Here is a 14811-nt window from a genome sequence, read left to right on the forward strand (position 1 = left end):
ATTAAAAAAAATTTCACACAAATTTCTATATGGCCTCTGTGGAGTTGAATGAAACTGGTGTAATTCGGCTACACATGACAAACCACTGCAATATATATCAACTGGAGCTGCAAATGAAAACTCCACTCATCTTCAGGCTTTTAGGAGTAATGTCACTGCAGTAAAAAAGGAAAATTTCTGAAATGCTGATTGTATGAATTTTGTATGACTTGAACTTTTGAAATGCTAATGATTTTCGAGGCTGGATGCAACCTGTATGCAGCACAGTAAGAAGACGTAATGGGGGCCCTATCCCATGGACCTCCTTCCCCACTCAGTAAAATTAGATTTTGCTTCATTTGTTGTATTACTTACAAAGAAAATGCTCCTTATCCTCCTCAAGAACTGCATCAGTTGATACCCAAAGGCTGCATTTCTGGATAAAATTTATACAGTATACCTCAGTACAGGACATTCAGGACATCAACAGTGCTTATTTTCTTTTTCTCTTCTTTCTTTTTAGGTAAATAAAGTCATGAAGCAAGCATAAAACTAAAGCAAATAATATACAGAAACCAAAAAAACTGAGATGATATGAATCTGAATATTGTCATAATGACTGAAAACCTTTCAAAGTGAAGAATATATCAAGCATAAAGCAACCTGTCTTTATGGAGGTATAAATAAAAAATAAATAAGGAGGAATAAATATATTCCTTGGCATTCAGAGTGTTACATATTGACAAGATTCACAATTTGAAACTCATATAAGCCATTAAAACATTACATTGTCTATAGCTGCAAAAGTTAAAAGTTCACTTTTTTCTAGCAAGTGACATTCAAATCACTAAGCAGTAAAAAAAAAAACAACAGCCTAGCATTATGAAAAAAAAACAGTACCTGAAATACACCAAAAGAACCTCTGACCAGGGGGAAATACTGCACTGTGCTGTATAAAGAGAGCTCATGGAGGACCTAAGGAAAAAAAAAAACCAAAATCATCCACAGACTGAATGCCAGCTCACATTTTAAGAACTTTCACTGTTGCTAATTCATACAGCTGTACCACAAGTTGTAGGATGCTTAGCTCTCATGCCAGAGAGAAAATAATCTGTGACAGGATGAAGGGGGTTAGTTGAAGGGGGTTTATGATTAATGGAAGAGTGACCAAGACTGTATATAAGCCTGGAATAAAGCCTACAGCCCACTGATATTTTATGGCACTTAGGCTATGTCCTTTGAGCACCTTAGGAATGATATATATTGTAAGCTCTTTCAAACTGTAAATGCAATTGATCTTCTGCAAGCACAGGTAATTTAAACATATGAATAATTTATTCTGCCCTCCCAAGAAAAAAAATCTTTATTTTATATTATTAATTTTAAATAGCACAAAAAACAAATCATTAGGGTTTTTTTTTTCTGACATTGTCTATTCTGAAAGAAGAAACTGCCAAATCTTAACAATTTATCAAATGAAGAACAATGAAGTATTGATTGGAATTGGAAATGCCTATTACCTCTTAAGCTTTACAGTCTCCGCCACTCATGTGACTGGCAAAAGTAAAAAAAAATTGCATAATTACAGGCTAAAAACCATGCTCAAAGAACATTACTAGTTCAACATATAATCTGTAACATTTCCACAAATATACATCTTTCATACACACAATAATGACAACCTCCTTTACCCATATACTTACAGATTCTTCTGTTATGTCACTACTTTCTCCCAGAAGCTTTGCACTTTTATCAACAACTGAGATTCCAATTACTGATCCTGGCTCTGTTGTACTGATTTTAAGGGAGACCTTCTCAGATGGCTTGGCCTTATCTTTGCTCCAAGAGATTTTAATCTAGAAAAAAGTGAAACACAGCACTGATTTAAATTCTATTTACAGCTGTTAACAACTCCCAGGAAGTAGTTTTTTTACATTATTTGGCTATAATTAAGACTCTGGATTTGTTTTTCCTAGAACCTTTGGGACATGTGGGACCTCTGAGAGTCTTTTTCCTAGGACTTTTGGTAACTTGGATAACTTATGAGGCAAATTGAGACATTTTTCATGCGGCAGGACAAACAGGCTCCCTACCAATTTCTGGTTATAAGTGTTAAAGTCTCCAGAGCAGAAAAAGAATTTGAACCAATCCAGCCTTTGGATGGTCTCACCTGTAAAAAGTTATAGGGAGGCTCTTATCTGCACAAAGGACCAAATCTCATCCTGGTAAGCAAGCTGGAAAAATTAATTCAGTGATGAAATTGAAATTCCCCACACTTCCTCAAACTTTTTTGAGTTAAAAATATGATAATCACATGAAACACAAACACTGGTCACAATGTGACAACTGCCTGACTAGAATAAGGTCTTTATAAACTTTTACAATTCTACCCTTAAAGCACATAGGATACCTTGTCATCGTATTGGCCAGAGTAACCTTTGGCTCAGTAATTGACCAAACCACTAAAAACACAAGGAGATGGTGTGCATCTGTTTATGTGGAAAACACAGCACAGTAGAAAGGACTCTCAAATATGCAAAAACTGGACCCTAATTATACTGGTATCATCAAAAGTCTTTCTAAAGACTTGCGCAAACTTCAGGTTAGATCCTCAATGAAAATTTTTTTGCATTTACAATCCTATGATCTAAAAGAAAAAAACATGGTCTCAGATTCAATCTCAATACAATTACCTTGTCATCCAAAGCAGGCTGGATGGGGACAGTGAGAGCATCATTTACAACCACTCCAAGCTCATCTACATAGAATACAAGTATAGCTATCAAAGGAGCCCAGGAATTTTCTGCTGTTAAAGTGAATGTTTTTGTAGATTTTGTGCCAAAAGCCATAATTTGTTCTTTAGATAATACCTGAAAGAGAAAAAAATCAAACACTCAAACTATTGGTATTCTCAATGTCATCAGCAATTGGTTCTACAAGTAGCTGCTAAAGAAGAGACACATAGCTGTGATTCATTATTTTTTCCACTAACTGGTAGATCAGTTCTGTGAAAATGGGCATGGTATCTGTTGTAATATTTAAATAATAGATTTTTTTCCCATGTTTTAATTCCTGTATCACTATGGACAAGTAAAGAACTACACCAGTTGCACACATATGGTATGAGAGCATAAATATACAAGAGTGATAGGGTTGACTCATGTGGGTTATCTGTAACAGCATTTGAGTTTGGATCGGGCACAAAGTTTTAAAAGCAAACCTCCTGAACTACTTAGAACACCTGGTTTGCCTCATGGAGAGTGTGAACTGGGGTCTAGTCATGTGCTCCAGTTAAAAGCAGACATTCATTTGAACAGATCAGATTAGAGCTAGTCTGAAGCTACCCCTAATACCTGGATTTCAATTTTTTCACTCTAAATTTGTTCATACTGGATCATATACCCACTAATGAAGACAGAGAGATGAAGGGCAATTCCCTGCCTTTGGTTGCATGGACCTGATTTATTCCAAACCTTCTAGAGAGTGTTTCTAGTTTAGAAAATACATATGAACGCCCAAATTTTACATGGTTTTCCTAATTCAGTTTACTGTTAAAATCTGTGAAAGAAAAAGAATCCTAGCTACCATGGTCACTAAGATGCAGACTGTGAAAAAGACAGCCATGTGTTAAAGACAGGATGGGAAACTTACAATAGCATATATAATAAATCTTCCTGATCCTTCAAGATACAGTAGAGCAGCTGAGCAGTTAAGCCACTACTCAAGACATTTATTTTAAAGTGCTTCCTATGAATCTCACTTGTTAAAATGCCCCTCTGTCCACTCAACCACCTGTTGCCTCAGCAGGCAGCTCTTCCACCCCTGCACCCACAGGCTCAGCCTGACACTCCTGAACCTGCATACAGGATCCACCAGGCCCCTGCTTCCACCTGCAATCTGCAGGACCTGCTGACAAAGCCACAGCTTGGGCTGCTCCTGGGATGTCCTTGTCCCTTCTCCCATTGCAGATGCTCTGCACAGTCAGAAACTATTGCTCTCACAGTTGTGCCTTGTCCCACATCTGCTGTCAGAGATAACCCAACACCCAGGTGAGAGAAGCACTTCCTTACAGTGCCAGGGGCATTCCTCCACAAGGTAGAATAATACAGTTCCCTTTCAAAATGACCCTCCTAGTGGAAAGGAAGTTTTTGGGCCTTCTCTTCCACAAAGCACAATTAAAAAACGCCGAATCTCAAATGTTTAATCACATTCCACTCACTGGAGTATTTCTCAAGTTGGTAAAGGTCACCTTGGATTGTCCCCATATGTAAAGCCTGTAACTTACCAGATAGTGATACTCTCTCACTGGCTTGTTGCTTGCAACGCTCAGCTCAAAAGGCTTCCCAGCCTAGGAAAAGCACACAATTCATATGGATGAGTATGGAAAAAACGTAAGTAACTAGGCTTTAATTGTGGCAAGTTTTGTCTCAGACTGTACCTTTATATCCTGGCTCTTTGTTTTAACCTGCAGATAAGTCTGACTGGGGGAGCTGAACACATCATAAACACCTATGTCAGTCTTACTGCTGAGGAACTCTGCCTGCAAGACAGTGCAAAAAAAAACCCTCTTAACAAAACAGCAAAATCTGTGGTGTTCATTTTTGTGGTACAGCTTACAAGAGCATGGCAGCCTTAGCAAAAGTCCACTTTATGCTTTGGGTATCTGGGGTTTTTTCCTTTGATATCATAGTGCAATTATTAAATCCCATTTGAGAGGATCTCTCACTTTCTTTCCAGCTGTAACATGAAGTAATAAAAATAACAATAGGTGGCAGGTCAGCTGTTGCAGATAGCAGGACAGCATATCACTGATCCCACCCAGGCAATTTAGTGTGTCAACACTCCAAAACAACATGTTACAAAGCAGTACCTGAACTCTCAGAGTTTTTGTATCAGACAGGATTGGAAACTCAACATCAATTACTCCATTTTCTGGAACTGTGTAGTTCAGGACATGGACTGTCAGATTTCTCTCCTCTGTTGCCTCATTTTCCAGGTGAGAAAGTGAAGAGTGATGGAAAAGCAGGTCTGACTCTTGTGCAGTGATTGTTACAAGATTCTGCCTCTCTTCAGCTGTCAGCTGGTTGCTATCAGAACGTGACACCTTTAGCTAAACAAAAAGAAACAAAACACTTATCAAACACATCAAACAGAGTAAAGCTAAAGTGCTCAACACATAGTATATAACAATATATTTGCACTCACATCACATTAAAAAAAATGCATCCTCAGGTTTCTCACACATCAACAGCTTTATTTCTGTTCCCTAGTAAGCACTGCAAGTAGGTAAGTCAGGCAAGAACAAAATTATTCATGACTCCAGGGAATAAAAAAAGAGTAAAAGCAAAGTAGATTGAACTGAAAGGAGACATTTTGCATTTCTGCTCTCCCAATTACTCTTCTAGTTGAAAATGTTTGTGTCTCAAGTAAATTATACATATCCTACCTACAATCTGAACACTTAATTTTATCACTTGCACTTCACCATCACAAGAAAGGGCAACCTAACATTTACATTATGTGGGAAAATGAATCACATGAACAGAGATGGTGCTGAGTTGGATGTTTTTATATGAATTCATCAAATGAGTTGAAGACTAAAACCAGGCCCAAAATTGACAGTGTGCAACTTCTTCACTCCATCATACATCAATCAGCACTACAACTCAAAACCTTCATGCCCACATTCAAGCAGATTTTCATCCAGTAAAATCATTCTCATTCTGCATTATACACGACAGAAAAATCAACTTTTATATTTAAAAGCACTGAACTAATGTTTCCTTTTCCTTTTTCAGCCCATAGATGTCACTGCATTACCACTCCTCCTCAGCCACTATTTCCCTGTTCTCTCTCTGAAGAGTATATGCTCATGCTTCCTCTAAGATCTCCACTTTTTAGTAACAGCAGCAGCTGTTCATTCACACTTCTTTGGCAGCACAACTGAAACCTTCCTGTCTGCCAGCTGCAAGAATTGCCAGATGCTTCAGCTATCTCTCACTTAGTTCATCTTTGGAAGAGGACTAAAAAACAGGTGGATTCAAACTGAGATGCTGGCAAAGAAAATGAAAAGCACAAAAACAAAAAGCCCAAATGATCAGGCTAGCATAAAGCTATGTCTTGAGCCAATCCACTCTGGAAGAGAATATTCGGCCTAAATCACTGCTATTTAGGTCGCATTTCTATATCGCAAAGGTTCAAGAATTGTAAAATTCACTCCCCTTTTCAAGCAAAATGCAGTGATGCAATATGCAACCCCTGCAAAATGTGGAAATACTGAATGCAGATGAGGGACAGAATGAAGAATGTAAAATATTTCTAGGAGTGGACTGCAGCTGGCATGAAAAGGACAGGACAGAAGGCAGAAACAACACTTTAGCTTGAAAGCAATGTGGTTTGATGAGTTTTAACTGAATTAAGTAAAAGCTGTTTAAATATACAAATTCACTATATAAAGTATATTAAGTATATATTTGTGTGTATGTATATATATATATGTATATAGTTACTTAGTTAGATATACAAATCTATACTATAAAGAGGTTTGAAACTTAATAACTAATCTGTTGTTTCAAAGCACAGTCCAAAAAAACAGCTAGGGAAGATCTCTCTTCCATAAGAATGCTGATAAACTATACACACATATATCCTGCCAAGATTACAGCATTCCCTGCCACTTACCTTTTTCTAGAGCAAATGCCTCCAATTTTAGTATTTGCTGATATGTATTGTGAAAAAAGAGAGAATTTGAAAATAAATCTGTAAATTACACTTAAAAATCCAAGGCAAACTTTGCTGTCTAAGCATAGAGGAGAAGTCACATTTGTTTATCCACAGATGATAATCAAACAAAAGAACTTACAGTAGCTATGAAGTTCAGAGAAGGTTTTATAACTCTAGTGTAGTCCAGAAATTCAATAAAATAGTCACTTTGCTTTGGAAATATGATGGTACTTGAATTTTGGGAGATTCCTGTTGAATAATTATATGTGTTTAGACAACATGCATTTAACACATATATTACTTTAGCAGCAATACAATTTACTGCCCATGACTTTGAAATAATTCTATCATATTTTTCACCATTTGAACTCCTATCATTCTTCATCCTTCTAGCTCAGCATCAGTATAAAGCTGGCATATACACTGGTACTGCCTGCCAAAATGCAATATATGATATATCACACAGGGCTCCAGTCATACAGACTATGCCAGAATGATACAAGGAAGAAACTTAATAAATCCCAAATCAGCCAGCTTCACCTTGCTGGGGTTTCTACAGAAAGTCTGTAATGAAACCCAGTTTCTGGGACAGGCATACATTTTGTACACATGATTTTTTATTTTTTTTTTTAATGTGCAAGGTGCCGTGGAACATGAACTCACAAAAAACCCTCAGTTTGCAAATCAGTCCACCTAGAAGAGGCTAGACTGTGGGTAAGCTGGGACCAAGGAACTCTTTCTACTAAAATGGCTTACAAATACACAACATCAGGTAAGTTTATGAATAAAATTAAGCTTGTAAAATTCAGGCTAATGCTAGCATCTCTTTATGCCTGCTCTTCTCATCAAAAATGATCAGTCATTGACTTTAGGCTCCTATCAGAATGTGTTTCCTGATTATTTAATAAATCATTTAGCACAGAACTCTATTCTACTGAGTTAACAGCTGGTTAAACTATTAAATTTCTAGGCGAGCAACATTCAGATAATATATTTGAATGTGGATGGTTTGAGCTGAGATCAGCACATGATACTTCTCCAGAGCTCCAGCCTGTTGCACAGAGCAGTAAGGCACTCTGGATTTCTGTCAGAGAGCTCCCACAGCCACACACCTGTGAGTGACTCCGTCACCACCGCGATCATTTCTATCGGCTCTGTGTAATCGCTGCCACCTTGGTGCCATGACTGCTCAACATTCAGGTTTTGCAACATCAGCTTGTTACAGGTTACATTCACAGATCCATTTATCTGCAATGCAGGAAAAAATAACTGTTGAGCCAGAAAAGCCAGAAAAGGACACCTTTCTGTCTACTGTAGCTTATTTCTGTCTAGCTCTCCTCTAGCTCTCTCCACAACCAAGTTTTGGAGTGTGAACACCAGAAAATTATGAACCCTGACCCTTTATTTTTTTGCTGTCAGCAACCATTTTTATTAAATCCAGTAGAAGTTCACTACTTTTTTAGAGGCAACAATGCTTTAGGGAAAAAGTTACCCTTTTTTCCCTAATTTCTAGAATTATCCATTTCTACATGGCTAGTGCAGTGGTACCTAAGCTTTACAGGAAAATACAATGAACGAGTTTCTCCCTGAGGAGAGGGGTATACCCTATTCAGCATCTGAACTTAGAGTTTCTGTAGACTAAGTGCTGCTGAAGGCACTGAAGTCAGACAGTGGCTGAAGTGAGCAAACATAAAATTACAGTCACTTAATGTAGCAAAAATTTAACCTTTTTTAACAGTCCACATCTTAAAAGTAAAATGTCTGATTTTGCAAAGAGAATGCAACCAATCTATCACCTCTTTTAAGCCTTCAGATTGTGTGTCTTTTTAAATTTCATGCTTCAGGTTACAATTAGTGCAGTAGCTCAAATGTAATTGCTGGCAATTAGTAGGCAAAATGCTTTGGTTTCTACCATGCTAGAGCTCCACCCAGACAACTGAAGTGTTCTCCTCCAGCCTTGTGACACAGAGCTCAGTGTGCAGGGGCAGACACAGGGCCAGGGAGCATTCCTGAGCATGGGTCCTCAAGCACCTATGCAGCCCCTGGAAAATCTTTCTACCTGGGTCAGTTGGTACACTCCAAAATAACCTCCAGGCACAAGTAAATGGAGCACAGGTGCCAAGTATCATTCCCAACAAGTAGTCTCAATGTAGAAGCTTTAGGCTGGAAATTAAAGAGAGTTTAATACTCTCCAGCTTGGCACTCAGGAATGATTCCAAGCATCATTTAACCCACAACAGGACACAGACTTAAAGAAGCTACTAAGAGATTACTCACCTCCATTGTTGTTGTTATATTTCTCTTGTTTGTCCAGTAAGAAACAGAAAGGCAAGTGATTGTTACAGTTCCCTTTACTGGCTTTCCATATGTGTACCTGAAACACATCAGGCAAAGTCAAACAACACAACACCCTCCAGGACTTGGGCTCCTGAAGAGATCTCAAGGCACAAGATCCTACTAAAATCTTATTCTCTGGCCTCAGACATGGGCAGAACACATTTCTACTCCAAAACATGGAGTTTGCCATACTGACACCAGTTTAGCAACACCAAAGCTGGAAGCCTTAAACCTGGAGAAGATACACAGTGCTGCTCTTTCCACTACACAAGCTCTACAAACCTATTACAATTATTATGGGCTGTATGATGTGCAAAAGTTAACTATACTAAGCTAAAAGCTGAAAGCAAGTTATTGAACAGATATTAATAATCAGAGTTAAAATGGGATGTGGGAAGTGTAAGTATTTTGCTTACCAAATATTGCCAACACAAAATGATATATCTCCAAATATTTGGTAATAATTATTACTACTTATTTAGTAATGACAGTCTCAAGAAGTCATTGCAAACAATGTCCAGCTGTGGCAAATCTGAAAACAGTAACATACTCCCTTCTTAGGATGACAATAGCAACCTGCAGCCACTGAGCAGCAATAAAACAAAATTTTGTATAAATGTTTCCAAGGTATACTTAAGAGAAACCACAACATTATCAGATTGAGACAGAGAAGCGAAGGAGGGGAGGAACAACATGAGGACAGACAGGACACCTAAAATCATTCCAGTCCTTAGCAGTAATACATGTAGTTGTGGTAACTTTAAAGTACTTTAAATTATTATGCAGCCACTTAAGTAATATCAAAGCTGAAAAGCAGAAAGAAAGAAAAATCAAACAGCATAGTTACAGGAACAACTCAACACTGTCTGGCATTTAAACTCAGTCTGAGCAGACCTTATTATTAATTACAGTAATAAGCTGCCATTAACCTTGAAATTATACTGCCGTTGAGCAGCATCCCTGTACTTAACTTGATCTAATAATACTCCAGAGAAGAAAATGGGCTTTATGACATCTACAGGTTGTATAAAGAAGCATTATGTCTCTAAAAAAACAGTCATCAGGAATCAAGTCATTCTCTATAAATAATTACGATGTATCAGTAAAACTTTGTCACTGCTGGGATTCAACCTCAGATGCTTCACTGGTGTCTAAGTATGAATTTATTGCAGCAAACAGGTACATTTTCAAACACCTTATGAGTATACCAAATGAAAGGGACAAGTGTCCTGGGGAAGACCAAAACAGCCTAAGAAATCAAATATTAGCTAGCATATAATGAATTCCAAAAGCAAAGTAGAACAGAGGGAAAAAAAATGAGGAAAACTTTTTTTTAATTGCCCCTTAGGAGAGTCACAGAATTACAGAATGGTTTGAGATGGAAGGGATCTTAAGGGTCATATAGTTCTAACCCCCTTGCCATGTACAGGGATGCCACCCACTAAATCATGTTGCTCAGGGCCCCATCCAACCTGGCATTGATAGTTTATAATATCAGGTTGCATGGACTCTACAGAAAGAAGTGTTTTCTCAAAGTCCAAACATTTAATTTAAATAGCCTGCTAAGCAATGATTTCTGCATTCCATTTGTAAACTGAGTGCTTCTTCAGAAGGTATGTATTTTAAGGCATTAAATAACCCATAAAAGACCCTTTATTTCAGTCTTCTTGGATGGATCTATCAGGTAGCTCTGTCTGGCTCTCATCTTCAAAAATAAACTTAATTTCTGAGATCAATGCATAGTAATTTTTTGTCTAGATATTTGCTCAGCAGAAAATAAAATATTATTTACACAGGAGTCTACACTGAAGCCTCTTCTGAATTTCTCAAGAACTTTTCATTCTTTACCTATTTACAGCTATGGGTATTTTGATTCGAAAAACCTATGCTTGAAATCTGCAATGCTGATTTATTAGAACAAGAAGGATGTTCACAGAAGTTTGCCTGATAATATATAGTCACTGTACCTACAGACCTTAACATGGTAAATTGGAGAGTACCATAAAAGAAATATAAGAACAAAAAAAGCATCAAAATACATATTACAAGCAAGAAACTTAAAAAATTTTCAACTAAGGTAGCTGAAAATGTATAGCTGTAGTCTACAACTATATTTACCAGAACAAAAGAACTTACTAGAAGTCTGAAAATCTACTAAATCTTGTTACAACAAAATCCTGCAAGTAGAAACAGATACTAGCCAACTAATTTTGAATAGATGGGGCTTTATTAGCATTCTAATTTTTACTTTGACACTTAGAGAACCACAATAAGTTTCTTAAGAGTGAAGGTGACAACAGAATCAGTGATTTACTTACTTTGCAGAGACAACACCAGTTACATCTTCATCTCTCAAAGAATAGTATAAGGGTGTTGTTATCAGGACATCAAATTTTGGTAAAACTAAAAGAAAAATTACAAGAAGCATTAAATTCACAGAAGGAATATTTCTTTTTCTAAGTAACAAGGGTAGAACATGTAATTTGATAAAGACTACTAGTTCCTAAGTTTCCTAATAAAAGGTAAGATGTATTTTTAAGCCAATTGCAAGACTACAACTTTTTGTTGAAAGGAGAAAAAAAGCATCATAAAACCAGCCTGCATAGAAGCTTCTAAGTCTTAAATATAAAACATTTAGCTTGGTCAGCCTTTACAGAATTCATCAGCAAGCTTCCCAACCAGATAATGTGGGATCATTAAAACTACCAAAGATAAACAGGGCAGCTGATAAGATTTGATTTTTTGTCTCAGAGAAGTCTCAGAGAAGCCAAAGATTTGGAAATTTAACTTTCTGTGAGTATTTAAAATGTTCATGCCAGACAAGGGAAGCCAGTATAAATTAATGGAGAATCACTACTGATTTTGGTCACTACTAAATAACACTTACCATATTCCATCACTTTAAATCTTTGATAATGAACTTGACCCTATTGAAAAAAATTCATATGAGAAAATACATACAATTTTGGTTAGATTAGTAAATTTAACATACCTTCTTGGCCAAATCCCACCCATATGCAAGTTAAACTACAATTTCTGACACGGTGTGATTTTAAATCATGGCTCAATCACTATCAGCTCCTCTAGAGACCAGTAGTACATATTTACAGAACAGAAGGAGACAAAAGTTCATGTGAAGCAGATTCTAAGTATTTATCATGAACAGCTTGTGCAGCTTCCAGTCTGCAGACATCTATCTATACATGCCTGATTTCTGTACTAAAAAACTGAATATTTGAGCTAGCTAGAATAAAACTACCTAGCATAAGTAGTCACAGTCATCATGATAAAACATGACTGACATACCAGCACCATCTTTGCTAGCACATTTTTAATTAACTTCTACAAACAAGAGGCTCCTACAGAGTCTATCTAGTGGATGAGACTATTTCTAAACCTTGTATAATCTTACGATTCTACATTTACTCAAAAGGTGGCTGCAGTTTTGTTACAGTCTACAGCCATACTTACTTCAGCAGAGATACCCTTGTGCTGTATCTTCTTGTTTCAGCTATGTGTTACTTAAAATCAAGGAAAGAAATCAAGGAACTACATAATTTGCTGTTACTTGTGTTCTCTTCTATTTTCCTATTTTTCTAAATTTTTCACTCATTTCCTCCAGGAGGGAAAAGAAAAATGAATACAGATAACCATTTGTCAGGTGGCATCAAGATGTGTAAGATACGAATGACTCTTTGTAGCAAGAGAGGATAAGCTGAGAACTCCTATGGTAAAAACCTTAGGACCAGGACCTAAAATGGAAACAATTACAAACTTTTGTTACCTGATCAACAACTTTGCAAGTTAAGCACCTCAGACCAAGCCTTTTACATATCTGTATTTATACATCTCCTAGCAAAATACTCCTATCCAAGTAAAAATCAGATTGCTGCCAATTTGATGATCAAGTCACTGATCACCAAAATAACTGCCATCTTTATATTCCTAGGATTGAAAATATACATGCAGAATCAGCTATTTTCCCAACATTTGTGCAAATCATAGTATTTGCAAGACAAAATGCTACAGCACTGACATGCATAAATAAGTCCACAATCAGATTACTATCAGCTAGTCTTAGGAACACATATCTTAGGGAGATGTCCTGCAGTGAATTCACCTCACTTCTTGCTCTCTGTACAGCTTTTACTTCCAATACTAACTATGTACATGACCCTTGCCATAAAGCAAACCCTAAACAAAATGTTACCCCAGAGAACACGGTTAAAATGCATCTCCCCTGAATATGAAATATTGTTTCCCATCATCTTAGAAGTAAAAATAAAATTTTTAAAAGTACAATTAAAAACTAAGGTAACTGTAAGTAGTAGAGTGAGACTAGTACTCCTGGCTGCATTTTCTCTAAAATGACAAGCTTTGTGACAGAAATCAAGCCATGCTTGATAGCTCAGGGAAAGGCAAAGACCCTACTTGGTCATCTTGATGATATGAATACCAAGCCATGATATGAATACCAATACCAAGATTTTGCACTTACAAATTTTTTAGCCAAGCTGGTCTGAAGTAGAACAAGTAACAACAGCTCAACGACTCAATCATTTTAGTTCATTAGGGCAAGGCTGTCTCTCTGGCAAATACTGTTCAAATATACTGAAGCTGAAGTTGTTAAACCAGTTTCCAGGAACAGTAGCTTTCAAGACAAGCAGTTAGCCAGTTAGTTATATATGCACAACCCAAGAGAGATTTTTAGGGGTTTTCTTTAAGATAGGAAAACAACACCATGCCTATTCTATTTTTCCAAAAGCAGCTTCATTCTAGTACAGGTTTTGTTTTCCATGCCTTCTCCTGCTTCTTAACTATACTCACCCTTCCGGACTAACAACATTTTGCTTTAAATCAGCATTTCTTAAACTGCAGAACACCTCCTGCATTCTGTGCCAATCCCCCAGAGTAAGAAAATTGTGCCAAAAAGAGATCCATGGAAGTGTTCTGAGATGATGAGGATGAGCCTTTCTGCAGGGAAGCCTTAGATGCTGTGTATCCTGACATCCAAGAATCCCTAACTACAGTCTAGATTCTGCTCAGCTGCGATGAACTCTCCTGTTTTAATTCATTGGGTCTGATCCAATGAAAGTGAGACCACAGGAGCCATTCCCCACAGATTTTTTTTCTTCTTCTTTGGCAACTGAAAGTCCCTGAAATCAATCTCGGCTGGGTCCATTTTCTTATTTGTTTCTGACATTGACATGCATTGCTGTTAGATCACGGGGAAAGACTCTGGGAGTGGTCCAGGGCTTTGCCCTGGAAAAGCACAGCTCTGGCACCAGCTGCATTCCAGGGGCTACCTCATTGTCTCACAGGCCCTGTCAGGAACATTCTTCCGCCTTGGCTCTGAAGCTCAATAAAACAGATTTTTGTCTAGACAGAACTAACAGAAGCACTTCATGATCACTTTCATGCTTTGTTTTCACATGGAAGAAACAAACCCCAAAATGAAATTCTGTTCAATTCAATAGCACAATCCCCAAAAACTAGTCAGAGTCCCAGCAGCGTCACCACTATTTACACTAGCAGATCCTGATTGAATATCTGTGCACATTTTCAAACTACTGAATACTCAGGCAATGCCAAAGGCTTTATGTACAGTCTGATTTTGAAGACGTGGGACACATTTTTTAAGCAATTATACATACAACATTAAACTTAACGCATCAAATGTGAAATCCATAACTAATCTAACATAAAATATTACAGAATTTGCTGTGGATACACTGCAATGTATAGTAAACCTCAAAAGCTAAAAAATTCAAC

The 14811-nt window shown here is 37.2% G+C and overlaps 1 protein-coding gene across 1 annotated transcript in view; it reads right to left on the minus strand.

Moving 5' to 3' along the window:
* Positions 1-14811, minus strand: part of CD109 (CD109 molecule) — a 71696-nt gene that overhangs the window by 33784 nt on the left and 23101 nt on the right. The window contains exons 6-17 of the mRNA XM_071444680.1: positions 11927-11966; positions 11358-11442; positions 8980-9076; positions 7815-7950; positions 6842-6951; positions 4850-5089; positions 4418-4519; positions 4265-4327; positions 2673-2849; positions 1683-1835; positions 880-954; positions 355-415 (exon numbers count right to left, since the gene is read on the minus strand). Coding sequence (XP_071300781.1) covers positions 355-415; positions 880-954; positions 1683-1835; positions 2673-2849; positions 4265-4327; positions 4418-4519; positions 4850-5089; positions 6842-6951; positions 7815-7950; positions 8980-9076; positions 11358-11442; positions 11927-11966 — 1339 coding nt within the window. The remainder of the gene's footprint in view (positions 1-354; positions 416-879; positions 955-1682; positions 1836-2672; positions 2850-4264; positions 4328-4417; positions 4520-4849; positions 5090-6841; positions 6952-7814; positions 7951-8979; positions 9077-11357; positions 11443-11926; positions 11967-14811) is intronic.

This window comes from Agelaius tricolor, unplaced genomic scaffold, assembly GCF_023055355.1.
Source record: "Agelaius tricolor isolate 1412-34295 unplaced genomic scaffold, bAgeTri1.0.p SCAF_1, whole genome shotgun sequence".
Taxonomy (NCBI): Eukaryota; Metazoa; Chordata; class Aves; order Passeriformes; family Icteridae; genus Agelaius; species Agelaius tricolor.